This window comes from Drosophila nasuta, chromosome 3 (genome assembly GCF_023558535.2).
Source record: "Drosophila nasuta strain 15112-1781.00 chromosome 3, ASM2355853v1, whole genome shotgun sequence".
Lineage (NCBI taxonomy): Eukaryota > Metazoa > Arthropoda > Insecta > Diptera > Drosophilidae > Drosophila > Drosophila nasuta.
Window position 1 is genome coordinate 962,190 of NC_083457.1, and position 24,036 is coordinate 986,225.

General features: G+C 38.6%; 2 protein-coding genes across 2 annotated transcripts in view; both read right to left on the reverse strand.

Annotated features, from left to right (window-relative positions):
• The window catches only part of LOC132794332 (protein unzipped), a 32,406-nt gene extending 10,611 nt beyond the window's left edge, over positions 1-21,795 (reverse strand). The window contains exons 1-3 of the mRNA XM_060804720.1: positions 21,688-21,795; positions 20,994-21,085; positions 9,223-9,255 (exon numbers count right to left, since the gene is read on the reverse strand). The gene's annotated coding sequence lies outside the window, so the exon portion shown is untranslated. The remainder of the gene's footprint in view (positions 1-9,222; positions 9,256-20,993; positions 21,086-21,687) is intronic.
• Positions 21,796-22,164: 369 nt separating this feature from the next.
• Positions 22,165-24,031, reverse strand: LOC132794333 (uncharacterized). The gene is made up of 3 exons (XM_060804721.1): positions 23,748-24,031; positions 23,434-23,679; positions 22,165-23,375 (listed from the first exon to the last, which is right to left on the reverse strand). Exons 1-3 carry the CDS (start codon positions 23,847-23,849, stop codon positions 22,257-22,259), a joined length of 1,467 nt encoding a protein of 488 aa, XP_060660704.1. The 5' UTR covers positions 23,850-24,031; the 3' UTR covers positions 22,165-22,256.
• Between the last annotated feature and the right edge of the window lie 5 nt (positions 24,032-24,036).

Genomic DNA, 24,036 nt, shown 5'->3' on the forward strand with positions numbered 1-24,036 from the left:
TTGTAATTGGGGGAATAACACAAATGTAGAAGCTGAAAAAAATTTGAAATATTTTGTACTGCGCACACAAAAAGCATTTTTTATTGTTACTTGCATCATTAAAATCAATTAAATCTGTTGTAATACGAATAACAATTAATTTTGAGCATTCAAATGCGCACTCGCTTCGATGTCGAAATGAATTTCATTTGATTGACACAAAAGATAAATGCCTCAAGAGGCAAGCGCATATGGGAACAATGCAACAGCAACTCATGTGGCACATTTCTGCACAAGGCCAAAACAAGACATAAATAGGGGATTTCACGGGACGGAGACTGAAGTGTTCTTGAACCTCTGTGTGTGCACTTGCAGCAGAAACACATGAACGTCACATACACATATCGCATATTTCATTATAATGGCATTTTAATTATACACGAAAAGATGGCAAAAGCACTTAAAACCTCTTGAGTTAATTAATTAAGTTCAATAATTCAATAGGCAATTTTTCCATTAAAAGCAAATTTCAGTATGAAAACAATATGTAGCTTTTATTTTACATTTTTTTATTCTAATTTTAGTTTTATTTTCATATATGGAATATACATATATATGTAATATATCGAAAACATTGACCCCACTTTGCAGCATGCTGTGGCGACTGCGAAGTTACTCAACTAAATTGGTCATGGGCCGTTTGACTTTGAGACCCACAGTTGCCACATGTTCCAGCAAAAGAACTACGTCATCGGGCCCCAGCAGAAATAAAAACTCACAACTGAAACCGGTATTCACAGAGGGTCCAATGACAACACCACGTGCTCTTCCCATTTGCCGCCAAAAACAAAAGCCAACACAGAACTGAACTCGTTTATTTTTTTGGCGCTTTCACAGTGAAAACAATGAAACGCCAAAACATATAGTGAAGTTATAAATTTGCCAGCTAACTGAGTTATGAAGTGCATATAGCCCTTTTCTAAGCAGAGTATTGTTTTGAATTCAATGTTCATTGCCATGTTTCAATTTGACTGCCTCAAATAATTAATAGGCAGCAGCGTTCTAAGCTGCGTTACAAATATATCTCTATCTGTATCCATACCCATGTATTTGTGTAGCTGAATATTTAATTTATGAGCCCACTCTCAAGGTGACTGTGACTGTGACGTAATACCCAAAAGCTAGCAGTGCGCCGTTACTACTCCCAGTACTCAATCGGTGTGATTGCCATCAAAGTTAATCAATTTTCAGATTTAACATATTATATCTCGTTGTTTACAGAGCTGCCAGCAAACAGCCGGTTAGCGAGCTCATTGTCACAGATATTTTTTGTAATTTTGACTTGTTGCTTGCGCTTCGAGTATCTAAATTAGAATCACAATCAGAATCGCATATGTCAGCATTAAAAAGCATAATACATATCACAAATCATTTTGACACCCAACAAACTGAAGCTGAATACAAAAAGTACTTCAATGCTGCTTCACAGATCTCAAAAAGCTACACTCGCAATAAAATTGCGCGTCTGAGTCATAAAAATAGACAAAATGTAATGTTGTTAGATTTAAAAAAAAAAATTGCAGAACCAGTTACACACTATTGTTATTTGAGTATTTGTTGTTCCAGTGTAAAGCATAGTTTTGAACTTCCAACGGTTTTCGTTTTCTTATTTTGTAGCGTGATCATGTCTCATTATTTCAAAAGCCGACAAAACATCACACAACTTTTTTCAGGCTATATACAATTAATTTTTATTATATCAGCTGCCGTTTATTTTGCCATTGCAAATTTAATGGAATCATTGTTGAAGATAAGAATTCTTTGACGTTAATTAGATTTCATTCTTTATAAATACAACCCGTATAAAGATTAAAATATTAAAAATAAATTCGCACATTAAATTGATATTTAATTGAATTATTTTTCTTAATATTTTTAACTACTAACAATACTTAACAATTAACTTAACAAGTAAGAACGCTACAGTCGTGAGATTCCGTTAACCATCTGACGGAAAGGTCATCCCAATTTTAACATTAATATACCGAAAAAATATGTTTGGTATATCAATATATTACCACTTTTAAAATACACCATTGATTACTATTATATGTAGATAACATAAATACAAATACAATAAGTATTAGACTATTCCTCAATATCATGTGGTATGTTTGTACACATATTCAAAAAAATACTTAGACAATGTTGATCTCTTGCAGTAGAGTTGATTAAAGAGTCGACTTAGGCAAAAACCACATGAGACTTTCAAGTTCCCTTACAAATTTAATGTACAGCCAACAGATGTGGGATTGGATTACACTCTAAGCACACAACTTGTGGAACGGAGCGAATGCTGGTGGTAATTGCAACTTTAAACAGAATGTTTTTAAAGAGGCAGCAGGCTTTATCGGTTTGATGCATGATAAATCATGACTTGATTGTGGTTTGCTGTTGGCCAGGTTAAGCTAACTGTACATCAAAGTTATGGTTACGCTTGTGTGGTGGTTAACTGCCGCTGAGCTGACTCGCTGAGGGTTGCTTGCCGGTCATGCGATGACAACATTTCAACGCCGGCTCCATTAGCACCTCATTGACAGTCAAGACAACTCGCATCTAGTTACGCACCGCTAACGCTACTGTTACTGCCACCTAAAGTTGGAGATGGAGATGCAGATGCAGCTGCATTGTGGGCACTTAATATGCTTGGATATCACATTGAAACTAGATTACACATTGATGATGTGCTCCAGTAAATGCTGCTGTTTACTGCATATCGCGTGCCGCACTTATTATGTATCTTCAAGATACATTTAAGCATGTATCTTGTGGTTGCCTTCATGGCCTATAAGCAGAACCTTCCTCACATCTAAAGTTGATATTGCTTCAACATAAGTAAATATCATCTTAGAGTGTTTGCCTTAGCTTTCAATGACGACTTTTTGACAGGCCATCAATAAACAGCACTACATCTCTCATACCTGACTCCATGTCAATGTTGTGTGTACATCAAATGAAATTTGTAAACATTATAGCGCCAAAGTGCATAATTCATCGTCTGGATTGAAGTGCCTTACAACACATATGAATCTTCAAATTTCACTGACAAACTGTATAGCCGGCAGTATCTCATTATCATCGTCTTCATCATCAACTACCAGTACTTTTCCGTTTGACACCCATTTAAGATATGTTGACAAAGCTCTCTTGTGCCCCACACTCGATGGTGTTGATGGTTCTGAAGTATTAACTCAACTTTTTTGCGCTTACTGTCAGCTCGAGTTGCCCAGTTAAATGACTAAAAAATGTCCTCAAGCTAAACTCGACACATTTGTCATTCGATCCTTTGGACAGCCCTAAGTTCAGCTGGGTCGAATCATCCCCAAAAACACGTTTAAACTGCGCCGTAATTAACTGGCAATTTGCATTTTAACGAAGCCTTGTTATACCGTAGCGCAGTTAAGTCATATTAAGTATAGCTCATTCTTCAGTATGGTAAATCGATTAATCTGTTCGCAAAGTCATTACAGGGCATTTCAGATTCCATCATTCCCAATAAAAGTGTTAGCTTTCCTCAAAGCTTTTGTCTTTCGTACTTTTTTATACCCGCTATCTATAGGTTAGAAGGGTATTATAACTTTGTGTCTGCAGCAAATGTATACAACAGAGGACAGGATGCATCTCGCACACCATTAAGTAACCAAGAAAAAATTTGATATGTCATAAAACAGCTACTGGTATTGTGACTTCATTGTTTTGGTTGATAATCTGGTATATTTTGTACTCCATGGTATATTTGGAAAGTATGAGTATATCGATTTAACATTTTTTTGTATATTTAAGTATTGCTTTTGGTATATTGCACAAGCATATTTTAACAACAATTATTTTTTGCTTTTATTGAATATGAATAGCAGGTATTTCAAAGTCGAGCACATGCGACAGTAACTTGTTTACATTTCGTCAGGCCACATTGTTGTTACAAATTTGTGAATGGCAATTGTTTGCTGTTTACTTTGTCTAATTTGTTATTGTTCCCTTTTTTGCAGTGTTTCGTTCCCCTCGCTGCTCCCATCTTACTTTTGTCTAAGACATCACAGTTTCCGGGTTTCTTATCGCGTATATAAAGTAATTTTTGTTTGGTAACGGGAAGAGTGGATATGTGGGACGGTGCTTTGCAGTCAAGTCAGGCTATTTAATTTGTTATAATAAAAACGAATTTCTATTTTAGATTGTCTATTAGTGTGTGTGGCCCACAAGCTAGCTTGTCATTTGTTCTATGCGTTCAGTGTCACTTTCAATTTCTAGCAATTTAAATCGCGTTTTCAGATATTTTTGCTGCGGCTCTGGCTTGCGGCATGGATCCGCCGAATGAGGTCAGCATTGGACGAGGGAGCTATTAAAAAAAGGCTGATATCGCCCCTACACTGTCTGAAGTGAGACATATTCGCTATAGCAATGCGTTTATGCGTTTTATCAGCTTAAGGAATGAAGTAGTTATGTCGAAATGACCATCTGAGACAACGGACAACGCCCGAGTGACCAGTTTTGTTGGCGCCACTCACACAATCAGCATAAATTTTCACAAAAAATGCAAATTACTTGAGTCTGTTGACTGAAAACGAATAAATAAAGCAAATTGCACCACGACATGACTCTAGGAATTCTCTCTCGTCATTTCTCTACCAATTTTTATACATTTATATAAGAATTTATATGTTGACTACGCAGTGAATATAAAATACTGGACATTTCAGATCTTTAAATCCTCAATTTCTATTAGCCATTTCAGACAGCAGTAAATCGCTTATATATTCGCAATTTCCTGTTTTTCAAAGCAAGAAATTAAAAATTATAAACGAACAATTGGTCAAATTTATTTTTATAAGAACAAAAAAAAACCAAGCGAATGTCTTTTGCCTTTAATTCACAATATTCGCCAAAATCATGAGAAATTAAACTCAATTGTTAAATTACCTTTAAATTCATTTTCTGAATTTTTATTAAACACGCGGAACCAATTTTTTCTTTAATTAAATTTATTTTCAACTATGTATCTATTCGCGATTTTAAATTAAAGTGTTTTTTTTTTAAATTCTACACCATATTCGTAAATTTAAATGAAGGGAATCAATATCATATTACATTCATTTGTAAGCTACTTTTTTAATTAGCTAGTATATGGTTATTGTTCTGGAAGAATGGAAAACGCAGGAAATAACATAGCTAAATTAATATAGGAATATCGTATTTCAGACAAGTTTATTACACTACACAAATTTGTAATAACAATGCCCTCGAGGCCTTGACCAGATACATGAGTTTCAAATGAGAATATGCACAAAACAAAATACATTACAAAAGAATGTTAATGATGCCGACTGAAAACTGTGAAATCATTTCGAGTAATTGTAAAAAACTGAAGAATGTGGCCAGGAATTAGCATGCAACAATGTGATGATAATGAACAGTCCGTAAAGTGGATAAAGATGAGTCTAATACGCCGTAAACGCAGTTGAGAAATGCAACAAACGGCCGGCAGGTGGCGTTGCTGCTTGTGGCACGCCCCAATTAATTGGCGATGACATGCACGCTGCCGTTCGCTGTTGCAATTACGAAAAATGTCAGCCAAAGCAATTATATAATTGAGTTGGACTGAGGCAAACAGTCATAGTCACAGTCACTGCATTTGCTAATTGAGGTTGAAAGCGGGCACAGGCCAGGAACATATCCATGATCATCTCGTGATATCATGCAGAGGCCAATAAGTATCTATCTAACATATGTCTGAATGTGTGTATACGCGTTTGCTCCGTCTGCTCACTCTTGACATTAAATGGAATTAAATTGCAGCCATAATGATTTGCTCCACATCTACATCTGAAGCTGATGACATCGTTTGACAACATTGACACGCATCTTGACAAAACGCATCCAATAGATGTTTTACCCAGATAAATTATGTAATGTTGGCCACAGCGAGCACCTAATGGCCCGGAACTGAACCCGCCGCGTTCTCCCAGTGGAGTGTGTTCCTCAGCCATTGTCTTAATGATGCGATGCGTGTGTGTGGGTGAGCTTCAAAGCACATGATATGTCGCATTAAACGCGATAAGCGGCATCGCAAGACTGGAGTATGCACTTCAAATTCGAGTTCCCTTTCTAACGAGTGTCACGCACTTCTTGCTACTTGCTCTTGCTGTGCAGCACGGCAGTGGGTAAGTGGGTTAAGTGGGTAAAGTTAGTCAAGTGCACATATAATTATAGTTTAATTTTGAAATGCATGGCGTGGGGGCGGTTTCTCGATATCTACATACTTTGTTAAGCGATAGTTGGTTAACGATAGAACTAATTTATCGATCAGATGAAAACGATTTGATTGTCTCAATGTATTAAAAAAACAGAAAGAATCACCCTGTGCATCAGCTGTTATGGCTTTGTTTACCATAATGTCAGTTAAAATTGATTAAAATTGATAACTATGTATATCCACTTTGATGTTGTGTCAAAAATAGTTGATTTCCTGGCAAAGGACACGTCCATTTTCTTCTTCATTTGATAATAACTGACATCAAATCAGATAAAAAGTAGGCCGATAGCTAACAGTTAACGAAGAGAAGAGCTGCTCGAAAACGGTTCACTAGAGATTTAATTACTTTATTATTTTATCGATTATAATTAATTCATTTAAATTTTATACTCTTTTATAGCCTATTGCCAAAATTAAATTCAATTACAAGTGCTTGATGGCTGATATCATAAATTCCTTGCTTTAGTACTTGCAAACATTTCATTCAATTGTGCTAACCTTGCCGGCCAATTTCTTTGGAACCTCTCCAGAGACTGTCCCATTTTGCAAGCCGTTCTCAATGGGCTCGTAAATTTTATGTGTCCATCAAATTGTTCAGAATTCTTGACAAGCAGCAAAAAAAACATGCGAGTATATAAATATATGTTGTGTATATACAAACAAAAAATTGCCCGTAAATTTGAATGAATAAATGCAAAGCGTCGCCACATTGAAATTAATCACAGGCAGCAGCTGTCGACAATTTGGTGGTTCGTTTGCTCGCCGCACTTGTCACTTCCCTCCCTTCAAACAGTCCAACAGCCATCCACAAGTTCAGTTGCAAAGCCTGTCTCTGGGCTATTTATTTAAGCAATTGGATTTATGTTCACGCGAGAAACAATAACAAAAACAAATTGCTATAAATAAGAGCAATAAAAGCTGCAAAATGTGTGGAAAAAGCAAAAATAACAAACGCACAAAGCATGCAAATTTACCTATGAAAAAGCGAACAAAAGTCTAAAAACAAAATGCAAAATACTGCAACTAAAAGCGTAAAAAGTGTTGGGCGACAAATAAACAAACAAGCAAGCAAGCAAACAAACAAACTAACGGACAGACAGACAGCCAGAGAGACGGACCGACAGTTTAGAAAGAAAGAGAGACAGACACTCATAAAATCGCAGACAAGGTAAATAAAAGCGCAGAAAACCCCTCAAACGACCCCATCATCATCAACATCTCCAACAGCAACAGCAACAGCAACAATAGCAACAGCAACGATAACAGTCTCGTGTGATCTCAGCGCTTGGATAAGACCCGCTGCGGACACCGGCCCCTAAGCTACCGCTGTCTCCGTTAGCAACACCAGTTTGACATGCACACGAAGTCGGTTGTAGTTCAAGGTGCGCCTACAAACGGTTAAGAGACAGCTACAGCTACTTCTACAGCGACAGCGACAACAATGCGGGCACAGTGAGGCTTGACTAGAAAGCACTTAAGTACTGCGGAAATGCAAATCCAAATGGAGTGGATAAGGAGTCTTCTATTGATACAGCATAGCAAACTGGCTGAAGAATGTGTCAGACAAGTGAAGTCAGCTTTTATGTTTCAGTCCTATATCTGTCGAAGTTTATAAACTATGTTTAACTATTTTTATAGTCGGTTGTCAATTTTTATATTACTAATAATACCTGTTTTTAGTTAACGTTCTAGAAAACTTCGTTTCATTGACTCATGAAACTTTAGTAGCTACTCTGAGTACAAATGTAGACATTAAATCAGAATTGAAATGAAAAAAGCTACTGTTCAATAAAAGTAAAAAAAATGTGAATATATCGTTTAAATATAGTCAAAAGCTGTGTTTAGTATTAATATACCGATAAAATGCTAAAATATTCCGAATAATATATTTGATGTGTTAATATACTACTAAATTCAAAATAAACCATATAGTACTGAATATATCAATTATGTATTAATGGTTTGCCAAGCTCATTTAACCTATTTTTATTTATATTCTCAATCTTACACAAATCTGGTTTCTCAAAAAAATCAAAAGAGTTTAGCCAATTTGTTCTAAAGGAAATATTGATAAATATAAAAATATATTGATGAACTTCTCACGCTGTCGTTGATATTGCCAAGGCAAACACCACTGTAGATGTTTACTTTCTTTTGAGTGGGGACAATCAGAATCAGAAGTAGAAGGCATTTTGTGCTTGCATTGTAAATTGACAATGATTGCCCACAATTTGCTCAACACAAAACGAGCTACACAACAGCAGATGCAGATACAGATAGAAATGCAGATGCAGATGCAGATATATATAGACATGGCCGTTGTAGACACTCTGAGACTTGACTGTCCGGATCTGTCTTGACTGTCTGTTTCATAATTCATGCTACTTAAGTTGTCGCACGGTCAACTTTACACGCTCCGAGGGCCGCAAATAATCGCGGAAATTCGCAAAGGATAGACGGGTCGGATAGATGGAACGGGAAGAACAAGCCTTGACGATTCTCTGGCATCTTCTCACTGAATTTATATGCAGTCTCAATGATTATTCAATTAAGATTGATGGTAATGAAGTCGTTTGAAACGCGTCGCTAATTGACAGACCAAGTGATGTAAGTCCCAGCAAATATAACTGAAAAAGTTGGAGTGCGTCTGCGTAACCGTTGAAAACTTCAATTATTTGTATCTAAATTTCTAAACATGGCACCGCATTTGAGGTGAGTTGCGTAAAAGGTGCGACTGAAACTGATGGCATCAAATTGTGGCAGTTGATTGAGTTGTTAGTTGGGTTTCGTTTAAGGAATCTTATAGAAACTACCTAACATAGAAACACACTCTAAACTCAAAACGAAACTGTGAAAGTCTCCTATCCATTTATAAGCAAGTCTATCATATTTTATGGCGAAAATAAAATGTATATAGTATTTTTTATACTTACGACTCGATTGTCCAAATTGCAAATGCAATTAATCTGCAAATAAAAAATAAGTAAATGATCATTAATAATATGTTAAATCAGGAGCTTGAAATAACAAACATGAAAACGCCATTAGAGAATTCTCTTCCATAAAATACCCAAAATCCCCAGCCCATGGAGCCAAAGCAACATTGTAATCTATCAGTTGAGCCGACATTATCGGCGTAAATCTCATGAGCTTGATGCGATTATGGGTCATAGTTTTGAGGTATGAGACTAGAGAGGAGGTGGGATTTTTAGATGGCAGATAGAACATTATGCTTTTACCGTTAGGCCACGACTTTAGCCAGACTAATTGCAATGCCGCCGCCAACAAGCAACATTTTGGAGTCGCTTGCTGTACCTCTGTGTGGCATATGTGCTTGACTGTTGTGTTGTGTTGCTATTGCTTTGGCTTTTGATATGGTGAAACCCGTTTGCGCTTGCTGCGTGCGCGGTGGCAAGTCTAGCAAAGCGACTGCACGTGGCTTTTGTACCGGGGCCAAGACACATTAAAGAGCGCTAGAACAAAAGAAGCCGCCAGCAGGAAATTGGAGCTAACCGACGAAAAGCAATCGGGCCATCGGAGGCCGGGCCGGAGAAAGGTTCGCGAGTCGTGTTTGCTAAGATGCAACTTCAACAGTACGTGGCGTGCCCCCGTGATGTGAGGCAGCAACGTTAAGTATCTAATCGGATCAAGTCAGTAAACACAGACCAGAAGCCAATCATAATTGAAGTCAAGAAATTCAATTGGATTGCCCGAGAAGCTACAATTACATTGGCTTTGAAATTGGCATTGAAACACAATAGTGGATACCTCAATACCTTCTCTTCATAAGGCATCATTCAATAAACACAATTTCAGCTCAAGAACATTTGCCTCTTCTCATGTTATTTTTGCTCGAATTTCTGCTTTGCAAATGGTATACAAATACCCGTACGTACAACAATTATTAGTGAATTATTAATTGGTATGCAATTATCAATAAGAAGTCGATAGTAATAAACAATTTATGTTGATGTTTCATGCAGTAACTATACCCTACACACATTAAAAATGCACATAAGTGCTTGTAAAAATAAATTGCCCAAACGATTAAAAATGGTTTATTGCTTCTTATTCATTCGACCTCTTTCTCTTTATTTTGTTAGCTTTGCTTTTACGATATCAGTTAAGCTACTTTGATTACATTGTATGTTGAAAACAATGTTGCAAGTAATTGAGTACAACAATATAACAGAGTACAAAAAAGGTATTCTGTTATATTTTCAAATGTTTCAATAGGCTTTTCAGACATTGAAACAATGTACGTACAATAATTGGAACACACCTTTTTGTCGCTAATTAACGACTCTGGTCATAAAATGACATAAAACATATTTACTAATTAATTATGGAAATGCGAAATGTCTCTTTTATGAGCGAAGTCCATAAAATTTTATAGCGTTGCAGATGAATGAAGACACCGCATGACCATTAACCGTTAGACGACCACAAGTTTACAGGCTTACAAAATGGCACCTGGGGACTCGTGTCAGCCATTAAGGTGTGAAAAGTTCATAACTTTTGCGACATTGATTGACATACTGAGAGACTGTCTAGAACTGTGCATAATATTGTGATATCCATAAATAATAATATTTCCAATTTGCTGACACGCCTCAAAAAGCAATAAAGATGGTTACGATGTTTACATACATATATCGATTATGTCACGAGGGAATGAAGTACTTATTAATTACTTTCTTATTTACGTAACTGAGTGTAGTTGGTTCACCTCCTACACAAGATGTTGTAGATGTATCTTTGAAATTTGTCTGGCTGTTTGATTGCTTGGCGTCATACTTTTTGCTTGCACTGTGGCAACGGAAGTTCATTATTAGGTTGCCCCCGTCAGCACAACAAACAAACGGCATTTTAATTGAGATGACACTAGCCCAAGTGCGTATGTGAGTGTGTGTAAAGTGTGCTCTGCTTGCGATTGTCTGTGTTTGTTGTGTGTCTTGCTATTTTGTGGTATTTATGCCAACTGACCGAGAATCACTTGCCTCACAATTCAGAGCTATCAGCAAATGCCCGAAACATGAGCTCACATTGTTTGTTTGTGGATGCTAGTTGCACTCGCCCCTTTTATGGGGCGGGACAAGAGGCAGAGCTATGCAAAATGACAAGACGTCAAGAGTGGATTAAGATTTGTTGTGGTTTTGCTCGAGATTTTCGAATTGTTGTGGTTAGCTCATGAGCCTCAAATTTAGAGAATGGAATTGCAAATTCCATGTCCCACAGACTGCAGATGACAGATGATAGCAAGTAGGAAGATTCATTGCAATTGAAGTGCTGTAAGGCCTGAAGCGTTTGTCCTAAGCTTATGTAAGCCTCTTGTAGCTAAGTTAATGGATAGTCTTATTGAGTTTTGGGGAGATATTGTGGAAATTATACTCATAGTTTATAGAGAAACACTTAAATTTCAATTTAAATATCGATGAAATCCAGAAATATTTAAAAAGCAATAGAGAAATTTAAATTAGAGATACCTTTTCTAATTTGCAGTTTAAATCCTTTTTTTGAAACTTGTATTTTTTGGGACAGAAAATACAATTAAAAATTTTTTTTTTTTATATATATTTGCCAACTTTTGTTGTTATATGTAAGACATTAATATAAATCAGCAAGGGAGTTTTATATTATTTGTAGATTGAACAATTGTGAACAAGTTAATATCAGAGAACTTTAAGAAGAATTGTAATCATACGGAGAAAGGATTATTCCAATATGAACAACTCAGTTAAAATCAAAACATTATGTTTTTGCAATATGAATAGTTTAGCTTAAAGGTTTATTATTTGGGAAATGCTTTCAGCTATTATTAGCAGATATATGTACATTACTGAGCTTCCCCTCATATTATCAATTAATACTCCCAATTGTTAACCAAACCGTATTCGGTTTTCGTATATTGCTTTTGCCATAAGAGCATTATTGTCGAATTGCGGTTGCCACAAGTTACCCACCACAAAATTAATGAGCTGCCTAACTGTCGCCAGTCAACCACATATGTATATAAATCAATATTACACACGCACACACTCAACGCACACACACTCGCAATTATAGTGACCCACCCCATTTTCCATTGGCCACAAGAAAATTATAGGACTCCAGATGCCGGGTCAGGTCCAATTATGAATACTTATAGAGGTTCAATTCTACGTTAAAAGAGAAATTGTTTGTGCCATAGAGCGCAACAATTGTTGGCCAACCGCATGGAAAATTGGCTTAAGAACCTGTCTAGGCGCTGACTGTGGGCTTGCTCCTAAAGGGAATGAAAAAGAGGAGTTGGAGGAACTAGAGTTGGGAAACCAGCACATTTAATTTGCGGCGACAAGAAGTCCGAATGCCAGCAGGATTCACTTTACAAGCAGCCACCATGTCAAGTGCCAGGTCAGCAACAAAAAAAGGAAAATAGAAATAACAACATGACATGACATGGACATGGACATGGACATGGCGCCAACATTGGAGAGTCCATTTTGGAGCCCATTCAAACTGCGTAGAATGAGTGTTGCAACAATTCGCATTCGAGTTTCCAAGAGTCCGATTATTGATTTTCCCCCCACAACAATTGTTGTTTGCTGCTCTGTACATTGAGTTTGATCTAGCTAAACATAAGTGGGACTATTGGTTGTTAAAGGGTGTTACTTGTTATCAGAAAACCACTCGAACGCGCTGCTTAATGTTGTATCCGCTTATCAGAAAAGCCAAGGCAGCAGCTGCAAAACATCTCCAGGTTTTCACTCCCTGTGCTCACCTTGGCCCTGGCCATGGCTCTCTCGCTTTTTTTGCTGGAGCATTCATAAATCCCATTTGGCGGCAGCAATTGCAGTCGTCTGCGGTCTCTGCGAAAATGCAACTCAGCATAAGAGCAAGTCGGGGGGCAGATTGGGGGAGTACGATTATTCTGCTGGGGGGAGGCATATCGAATTCAGAGCCTCCGGGCTGAAATTGTGGGTGAGTCTCGCTATGAGTTGGCAACAGCTGTGCATACACACACCTTGATGTTGGATTTTAAAATGTTTCCTGGGCCATATCGGGCTGGGCCTGGGTCTGGGTCTGGTTCAGGTCTGGTCTGGCCTGCGTTTGCTTTTTCTTTTGTATACTTTAAATTTAGCGTGAACTTTACAAGCTTCTGCTGCTGCCTCAACTTCATCTACTATTTGTTGTCGTTCTGCATTCTGTGCGCCAGGATTTGTCGAAGGAAAGTGAAAAATCTCAAGTTCGTATGCTCGTCTTTTGTATTATGGCTTTTCGGATTTGCCGCAGTTGCTTGCTGGAAATAATCGCAGTGCAAGTTGAATGTGCCATAAAGTGGTTAGAAAAAAAAAAAATGATGCGGTGAAGACGTTATTGAAATGTTTTTTAGGGTTGGGTTCTACATATGATAAATCTTAAATCTTTTCTTACTTGAACTCTATATGAAAAGCAATACGTTTGCATTTTAAATTAAAATACAATTATTTTACACAATTGAAGATAAAAAAAACGATTTTTATTGTTAGGGAGAAAAAAGTCGTAAATAAGATTTATATTTCGAAGGGATCAATATTGAGTTTGGATTTAACATGATAATCTTTGAAAATTTAAACAAGTAAGAAAATTACTGTCGAGTGTGCTCGACGGTTATATACTCGATAACCAATTTCAATAAAACCATATTATAAAAATAAACCGAATAAATACTTAAATCAACTGAAGGCTATATTTGGTATTACTATATAAAGTTACCGTAAAGTTAATTTTTATCTGATTGCAACTAAATTTTGAGAAATCATAAAGTATAAAATAAAATATAAGACTTTAATCATAGGAAGTAACATAATACGATTATTCATTAAGTTCACGTCCATATATCTATTTTGAATCTCGCTGGAGAGAAAAGATTACCACCCACTTGAAGTTTGCTCCCAAGTCAACAATAACATCGTCATCTTGCTTTTACAATATACCCATAACAGGCAATTATTTCCATTTGAGTTACGCTTTTCCCAACTCGTAAAGCTAAACTGTTTACGCTTCTTCAACTCGAAGGGGAACAACAACAATTTCAAAGGCACGTCAAACAACACTTAAAGCTCTCAAGAGTTAGAGAGTGTCGAGTATGTTAATTGCAAGAATGCAAGCGATGTGACCTCCTGTCCAAAAAGGTCCCTAAAAAACCTAAAGGTATGAGGGACGCTCGCACGCAAACCCGCCCCCAACAAAAGAAACGCAGCCAATAACCAAACGAGCATAATAATAATAATAAAGGTAAAGTAAAAACAAAACCCAATGTGGGTAATTTTCACAATTTATTACAACAAAAAAAAGCGAACCCAGTGAAACAAAGCAAAAGCAATAGAAGACAAAGGCATAATGCGGGGTGGTTTTCATTAGCCGGGAACAGGACACCGCAGGACAGCGGCGGACAACGCATTTTATATTTGAAAACGAGACTCGTGACGGTGTCGAGCGATTTCACGCAAAATAACAATTTCGTCGCCGACTTTCGAGTGTAGAAATTAATTTTATGCGCCTGTTGTTTGTTTGTTTATAGAACGTGAAGTAATTGCTGACGGGCGCCGCTTGGGTTATCGCAACAGGATCAGGATCAGGACCCGGACACACTGCAGTGTGGCGTCGTGTGGCAACGCGTGCGGTTTCTGCTTTTCGGATTTTCATTGCAAATGGCGCCTGCGGCTTGCAACTGTGTATCCTGGGAAATCGGTGCCAAAAAGTCAACAAACCAGCAAAACAGACTCTGACAGCGGATGATGCTACTGGATGGGCCCTCCCTTTCAGCAAATACTCATCCCACCTCTGACTTCTAACATCCAACTGTTTCTTGAATTGCTGATTTCTTTTTTTGGCACTTCTCTGGATCCGGAAATTTCATAATTTCACAAGAACAGGAAATGCAGTTCAAAAAGATGAAGACATTACGTTGAACTCGTTGAAAAGCCAAGCGGAAGCTTGGCAATTGACAATTTAAGAGTGAAATGCTACTCAATGGGTGAAATGAGTGAACAAGAGTGTGGAGAATTTTTGAGAGAGTTCATGAAAAGCATCATTAATTTAGTGTGTTAAATATGAGAGGTATTTAAAAAATAAAAATATTTAAAGTTTATAATCAATCAATATTTCGTCGTTTTTAACATAGATTTACTTGCAAAAAATTTGGTAAATATAATAAATGTTTAAAGTTAATAATCAATCAATAACATGGGAAATATGACAAATCCATCAATGATATACATAAATCTCGTTTTGGAAAACCTACAAGAATTGTCTCAATCGCACTGAAAGGGCATGCCCATTATCTTGGACACCACTGTTCGCCTTGGCGTTGAGCTAGAGGCAAAATTCCACTCAACTCGCACTCGACGCAACTGAAAACGTGTGAAGGGACTCATGAAAAGGACTTTACCTCCCCCCAAAATGGAAACAAACCGAGGAAAACTGTGCGAATGGGCGAACACAACAGAGAGGCCGAAAGCAGCGAAATGCGCACAAAGCGTAATAGAGAATGAAATAGAAAATAAATAATAAAATATAAGCGCATGCCGTATGCCGTATGCTGCATGCCTCATGCCGCATGCCACCGCCACCGCCACTGCCGCAAGCCGATGCCAACCCCCGAGTCTACGAATGTAAATGGGATGAGCGGATGGATGAGTGCGAGAGAGAGTAAGCGCGTTGACGTTGTCCTCGGCTGCTGCCCGACAGTCCTTGTTGTCTGTCCAAAAAATTGAAGCAACGATTTCTGCGAGTGGCAACAAGCAACAAAACAGGATCACGAATAGCAAGGGGAAGGGGAAGGGCAAAGGGAACGATGCGAGCGGCAGGCAGAGTGGCGGATTTGGCAACGGCATGAGGAGGAATGTGTAAATGCTGTAAGCGAGAGGCCAGACACCAAGCCAGCCGAAGCCGAAAAGCAGTGTAAACCACCCCTCGACGCAGCAAGGACAATGCCACTAGAAGTTGAAGAAGAAGAAGCAGCCTCAGCCACAGCAACAGCAACAGCAGCTGCTGTCGCCAGTTGTTAGTTTGCTTGCAGGCATTTTTTGCGTACTTGTCTCGACGCGTCATCCTCGGTACCGTCGTCTGAATCTCCGTCAGAGGGCCAAGCTCACGCGCGCCCATTCCAATGCAGGTCCTGGAAGTGAACTCACTCACTAAAACACTCACACAGACACACACACACACACACACACACTCACACACACAAGAGTGGCTGCTGTGTAAGGCAATTCGTGATTCATTCTTGGGGATTTCGCTCCAGTTTGTGAGACATCAAGAAGGAATTCAACACAGACACAAAAACAAACCCGTTCAATTTAAACCAAAAGCAAACACATCAGTGGCAACTAATGAGGTTACCAATTCTTGGTCAACCGACTTAGTCTACAGCTAAGCCATCATTATAATTTGGCTAAAAGCAAAAACTTTGTGGCCATTTATCATCCACGCAATCATAGCGCCCAAGGGACGATAATATCACAAGATTAATAACATAGCCGCATGCTAATAAACTCTATCAATATGAAATGATATAAAATGAATAAATCTACAGTCTGCGAATTAAATTGCTATCAATATTTTTGATTTACATTAAAAGCAATAATTTAATGGAGTTAATTTTGAATATACATTTAGGGTTTAGGTTTTCCAAGCACTCCACATTTTATTTGTTGTTTGTTATAAATTTTCTATTCACTTTTAGATTCATTCTTACGTTATTTATATATCATACGTCTTCCTATAACTCGTAATTTCCTACTTTGACGTCGACCTTTATCCAGTTTACTATAATTGAATGAATACAGAACAATTTTTCACATTGACTGATAAAAAAGCATAGCTCTCTCCTAATCAACAGCAACGTGGTGAGCAATTTTACTGAGTGATATCATCAAATTCAAGATGTTTTATTATGTTAATATGGTCAAGACCTTGGGCCTTGTCTACTTCGTCATCGGCCCGGCAAACTAATGCTGTTCTCATGAGTCACTCATTGATTTTCTCATACGGCTTAGCTTTACACATTTAAGGAATTTGTTGTAAGTTCACTTATTTCACTATTTTAGCTATTATGATTTTTTTAACTGATTATTTTTGTTATAGACTTCTTTTACGCTTGGTTTTGATCTCCATAGGAGTTCGGCTTTATACTTTCCTAAAGAATACAGCATTTAAGTAGCTAATAAGAATTAACTAACGTACAGATTCGTATACTTAGATATTTACATATAAGTAGTTTCATAGTCATAGTTTTCATAGTTTTTATATCAAGTTGTCAACTTGTCCTATATTTGACTATTGCTCCACCAGTTCATTAAACCCATTGTTTTTGATCCACACTCACTTTGGGGCAAAGAAACTACATCAACGCCCTCGAGGTTGACCTTTGACAACTAAAAGCATGCTCACATGTCAAACTTACATCAAATCGATTTGATTTTCGGACGACACCACACGCAAAAAAAAAAGGCAACTTGGCCAGGACACTTCGTTGTCTCTGAAGGTCCTTAAACCCATTTGCCGAACTTAAATGTACATTTCCGTTTGCTGAGGAGGCGTTTGGAGGGCGGTAGCAGAAACTGCGCAAAACTGGCGCCACATTTAAAAGGCCATTAAGCGAAAACGAGAAAGTCAACCTACCACACGCCGAATGCTAGGCGACGACGCCATCTGAAGATACACAAACTATATATGTATGCAGATATATGGTAGTATTATATACTGTATGTGTCTATACGTTAAAAATTGTATATGTGGGGCAGCAGAATCGCGTGCGCGACGCAAGTTAATTGGGCCCCAAATGAAATTTCATAATCAACGAACGCGAAAATGGAAGAAAAAAAACAATGCTCAGATGGAACCAGCGACAAACGCAATAGGAAATTTACGACTTTTTGGGCTCCTTCTTGGAGCCGGCTGGACAATAAAGAGAATAATGCGAGCAGAGAGGAGAGATGTAGGTGGAAGCGAAAGAGCGGCAACAATGTTATAAAAGTTATGCCTGCAGCAACAGCGAAAGCAACATGCTACGCACTCTGTGGCAAGTATGACTCACGACTTTGGCGACGGCCTTCAGAAGGATTCAGTCCTATCGGGGCGAGGTCGAAATGAAAAAACGAATCGCGGGGCTGTCTTCAGGATTCGGATTTCGTTGGCGTGGCTTTTGTTGTGACAACAATAAAACAAATTAACTCTGAACTTTATTCATATGGCTTTCATTCCGTTTCCTCACATTGTTAGCCCAGCAATTGTCCTTTTTACTTTTTTTGTTTTAGCTGCTCCTTGAACAACCAACCATGTGTGTAGACTTGAGCTTTTGTGTGTTTATGTGTGTTCAGTTGTTTGTTTTCATGCGGCTGTCCTTTAGCTCAGCTGTTTGCGTGGCGCAAATAGGTTTCATATCCTTGCCGCCCACATTTCCATTTCCCGACCAGCCAAGTGAAGGATAAACAGACCAATGGCGCCATAGTAGCGCCATCCTAGCCAACTGTCAGCTACACATGACACGAGGCAATCAAGAGAATACAATAGTCGATACACAAGGGTATAAAAAGTATGGTGAGCATTTAAAAGGTGAAAAACACACAAATTCGCAATTGGAATTGGCTGAAGTTCAAAAAATAAAAGTTTGTATATTCATTTGTCCCATTCTGAATATACATTTCAACATAGATTTGACTACGACTACAATTTAAAAATATAAATTCTATAAATAACAAAATATCTGTTATATGTACATATATGCTTATACTCAAAATTTGACAAATATTTGTCGCATACTGCAAATTATAATTCATAAATCTGAAATCAATAAATAAGAAAAAATAAGCCAAACTTCTCTAACTAAATAAGATTTAAGGAGTCCTATTAACTTAAGCTTTTTATAAAACTTTTGCGTGCAATAACCTTATTTAAAGATTATTGAGAAAGCTCCAGTGATTTTTCCTTTCACTAGAAAATGTTTTCAATTTTGTGCTTTTGCCAAGCAATTTCTCATTGCTGATTGATTATTGAAACGCCCACTAAACAATCGTTTTAACCAGCTAAATTCACTCTGATCCCAGACCCGCAAAACCCATCAGCTTAAGCCCAAAATCGGCTTATCGCTCGACCCAAAGCACTTAACTTTCGACCAAGGGCTCAAAGCGCAGCGACAACAAGAACAACAACTACCATACTACAGCAATCATTTGCACTCTACGAGCTGCTGGCGCCATTAAGTGTCTATTGTTTCGGCCTTAAAAAGCGAGTGGGAGAGACAGAGAGAGAGAGAGAGAGAGAGCGGTACAAGTCGCAACCCGACTCAAAGAATACAAGAAAAATGAATGTCAAAAATGCTAGAAGGTAAAAACAAGAATAAAAATAGAGCACAATTGGTAAGTAAATAAAGGTCGAAAATAACAACAACAGCAGCAAAAAACAAGTTTCTGAACAAAGTCCCCAAAAAGAAGAACGATTGCCAAAGAAGACTTGAAGCTGACTCCATAGCCACCGTCACAACGCAAGAGGCAATAGGGAATTTGCGATTCGTCGAGACCTTATCAGATATCAAGAGCGAAAAGTGCGTGGCAAATGCCAAAAAACAAACTTTTATTACTTTTTCTCAGTCTCGAAACGTTGACGCGACTTGCAGACGGTTTTTGGTGATGATATCAGAGAGAATTGAAGTTCGCCACAAAGTTCAGCTTGTCAGGGACAAAGCAACCCCTAAGCAATTTGGTAACTGCTCCAAAAACTAAATCCAATTCGCAGTGCATTCAACTTGAATATCAATAAAAATCGATTTGGCCTCCAACACGGAAGCACTTTGCTCACCAACCGCTTGAGAAGTATGTTGGGGAACCTTTCGTCCCATTCTCCATAAGGTTCTCCCCACACCATGTGTCTCTTCATGACCCGTACTCCCCTTTGTCCCTTTCCCCTTCTCCCTTCCCGCATGCTTATTAGGTCGAACGTGCCCTGTCACGAGGCGCACTAGGCAAATTGTCTGTGCCCGGTTTCCGGGCGTTCCTTAGACTGGCCTAATAACAGTCTCTCTTTTTCCCTCTCTCCAGTCTCTTGTAGAGAAAAAAGGCAATCGTATCGTTTGTAGACTCCCCTGGAACGCTTGAGCCAACAGTTTTCTGGTTATTTAATGGCGCCATAAAAGCCTTTGATTATGATGTCCCCTTATTCCTTTGAGATTTGTTATTTTCCATGTACTCCAAAGCGAGGGGTTTCCTCTACTCCAACTTCTTTTTTTATTATTTGAGTTTTTGCACGTGTTGTTGTTGTTGTTGTGCAGTCTGGTGCTTGTCTGGTGTTTCATTATTTACAGCCTCCCAACGGTGTGCGGCATTTCGGTGGTTTGCCATTTCGGAATGTATGCGTATCTCTGAGTTTGCTGCCCGCATTCACATTCACAGTATAATTTATGGGAGTTTAAGTTCTTCCGGCACGATTTCTTCGTCTTCCTCTCGGAGGAGACGCGCACTTAGGAGACCCTGATGCCACAGGAGATTTTTAGCACGCATTAAAAATTCATTAGCTTGAAATCTTTGAAGTTTCAACGCGCTCAAATGCAATTTAACTAAAAAGTTCCCCAAAATACAAAAAAAAAAAAAACATAAAAAATCTGCCCAAATCTGCAAAATGAATTAACATTTTCCAAATGCGTAAAAAAGGATCTAGGACAGAAATATTTAAAAGATGTACTCACCAGAAAAAATTTTCTAATATCCTTGATTTAATTTGTTTGTGTATATTCAAATGCAAGTTTTTGTTGTTTAATTTCTTATTGTTAAAAAAGTGCTAAAAGAGGAAGGAAACAAATTAAATAAAACACAAGCTTCATTAATTCAAGTTTCAAGAAAATTTACAAAACGAAACGCGTTTGCAATTCAATAAAGTGCGAAAACGAAGAGATGAAAATTAAATAGGCTGATAAGAATGCCAACGGTATTTGGCCTTGGCTTCCTTGGTCCAAACACACACACACAGCCCGTTCTAATTTCTCTCACACAGTCAAGCTCACTAAGCCTCGGCCTCGCACATACACTCTCGCACACTCACATACAATGTATACACACAATGATTGCGAATTGTATGTAATGTAGCGCGCGAATGACGTCATAAAGCAACAAGGATGCTGAACTTCGTATCTAAATTGGCCAATCTTGCAGTTATCTTTCAGCTGATTTCCAAATACACGTTTTGTTAGTTGCACTTTTTGCACCACACATCAAAAACGGCCAAATAATTTATACACTTTACTATAATTATAATATAACTGTCGTTTCTTTGAAATAGTTTCACAAATTGTTAATAACTAGATCGTATCAGCAAATCCATTTGCATTTCGCAGAAAAATAAAACTGCTCGCGATTTTTTGTATATTCCGTCAAAATACCGACCTGTCGAAGACGATTTAAACGCTATTCGTTATTCGCAAATTTTCAACTTCAATTTAACCGCGGACACGTCTTCCCGTCTACCGAAGCTCGTTTGTTATTAGACTGAGTTTCAATCGGTCAGTGTGGCCCAAGACGAATTTTGAAATATACCACATGATTTAAAAATATACTAAAATATGCCTTAAATATGACACGAAATATCGAGATAATCTGCAGTGCGCAAAAGGACCAACATCATGATTTTCTATATATACATACATTCTAATTTAAGGTATCAGCCAAATAAAATAGTTTTTCTATCTTCTAAATAGCATTCACAAGAAATTAACGAATTGGCTTTTACCGAAGTCAATTGTTATCGAAACACGTTTCTATCGATTATATTAGAGACTCAAATTGGCGTTAACATAACCCAATACTGTTAACAGATGTTAAATATACAATTGGGTTGTCAGTTTACAATTTAAATAAGCAGAATTAGTTGAGCAAAAAGAGAAAATACTAGTATATTTGACTAATTCACAAAATTGTTGACCTATGGCAATGTCATTAACAACGAAACATCTATTTCATAAGCCCTTTTGCGACCGCGGCTCAAACGCAACTTCGATGCGACTGCGAGGCCGCCAATACTCGAGTAAGCGTAGCATGAAATGGCCCACCACGAGGAAGGCTAGAAACCAGGCACCACATTGATACACCGCATAGATTAGTTCACTCAACGTAAATGCTCGCTCCTTCATCACCCTCTCATATACTTTAGCCGTGCGCTGGGCGACATCTTCCCAGTTGTAAAGCGTTTCCACTAATTCGTTACATCGATATGGGCACAGCACTGGTTCTGTCTTATTCTCACTATCAAAGCCAGGAGCGATTGCAGCCATTTGGACAGTAGCAGGCATGAAAGGCACATCATTTCCTTGTTTCTTGCGACGCTTTGCTCGCTTGGAGCGACAATTTGTCTCAGTCTTTGGAGGAATGTGCCCATTGGAAGACGCTGCAGATGGCGATGTTGTTGTTGCGATATTGCGAAGCCTCTCGATGGCGACCAATATGGCCGAGTAAATGGCCTCAATGTCGGGCTCCGTAAGCAGGATTAGACTATTGGGAAGCACCTCGGGAATACCGCCCACACTGGTGGAGACCACCTGCAGGCCACAGGAAGCTGCTTCGACAATGGCCATGCAATATGCTTCAGTCAGCGATGTGTTTACAAAGATGTGGCCGCGCACTAGTACCTCACGCACCTGGGCATGCTCCACTGCACCGAGAATCTCGACACGATCCTGCATATTGGTCTTTTCCCGGATCTCCTCGAGTAGATCCCGCTTGGGACCATCGCCTACGATAATAAAGTTGACATTGGGCGTCTTTTTGAACCTGGGAATCACTCCCGCCAACAGATCAATGCCCTTTCGATAGACAAGACGCGATGCGACCACAATATTGATGACACCATTGTCAGGCCGTCGATTAGGATCTGGCGTAAAGAGTGCGGTGTCCACCGCATTAGGAATTACCGAGACGCGATGCTTGGCAACCCGAGCACGTAGCACCGTGTTCTCCTTGCCAATATGGGAAACACAGATAGCATGGTTGACCATGCTCAGATTGATCTCCAGCAGCTTGTTGGTTAACGCCGCCGACAGATCCGCAAAGCCAAACAGACTATGATCCGTGAATACAGTCTACAAGCGGGGATAAATTAGAATAGAAATCGGCAATGTGATTAATTACGACGCTCACCTTGAGACCGAGCAGCGAGCCAACCATTAAAGCCTCATGCGCCAAGGCACTAAATGCAGAGTGACCATGAACCACGTCCACTTGCTCCCTCAACAGCACCGCACGCAGCATGGGCACATTGCAGACTGCGGTGGGGAGGATGCATTGATTGTAGCATACCTTGATGGGCAGGTAGTACACCTTAAGGCCGTGGGTCACGTAACGAACGCCACTACAGTCACCATAGGCATGGGTTAGCACAACGACCTGCAGCATAAAACTCGGTTAAAGTAGATATTGAAGGATATTGAGTGGCTTCTCTAGTTTAATTGCACCTTGTGACCCAAAGCGAGCAGCATTTGTGACAAGTTGTAGACATGTTCTTCGACGCCTCCAATACTGGGGTAGAAAAAGTCGGATACCATGCAGATACGCATTTCACATGAACTGACATCACACAAACAAATAATACTATAAATTCATTTATTATCGAAAAAATTGTTTTCCGAATTTCATGGTGTGACCACCAGCACCATTTCTAAAATATACGTTTTAGCGCTGATATACCAAAAAAATAGAATCCTAAATGTTACCGCATGACTTAACATGGCTGGTTACTCTTTC

Coding starts and splice junctions, on each gene's coding strand:
- LOC132794333 (XM_060804721.1), bottom strand. CDS start 23,849: ATGCGTATCTGCATGGTATCCGACTTTTTCTACCCCAGTATTGGAGGC. Junction 23,680..23,747: donor TGCTCGCTTTGGGTCACAAG/GTGCAATTAAAC, acceptor TTTATGCTGCAG/GTCGTTGTGCTAACCCATGC. Junction 23,376..23,433: donor GCTCGCTGCTCGGTCTCAAG/GTGAGCGTCGTA, acceptor CCCCGCTTGTAG/ACTGTATTCACGGATCATAG.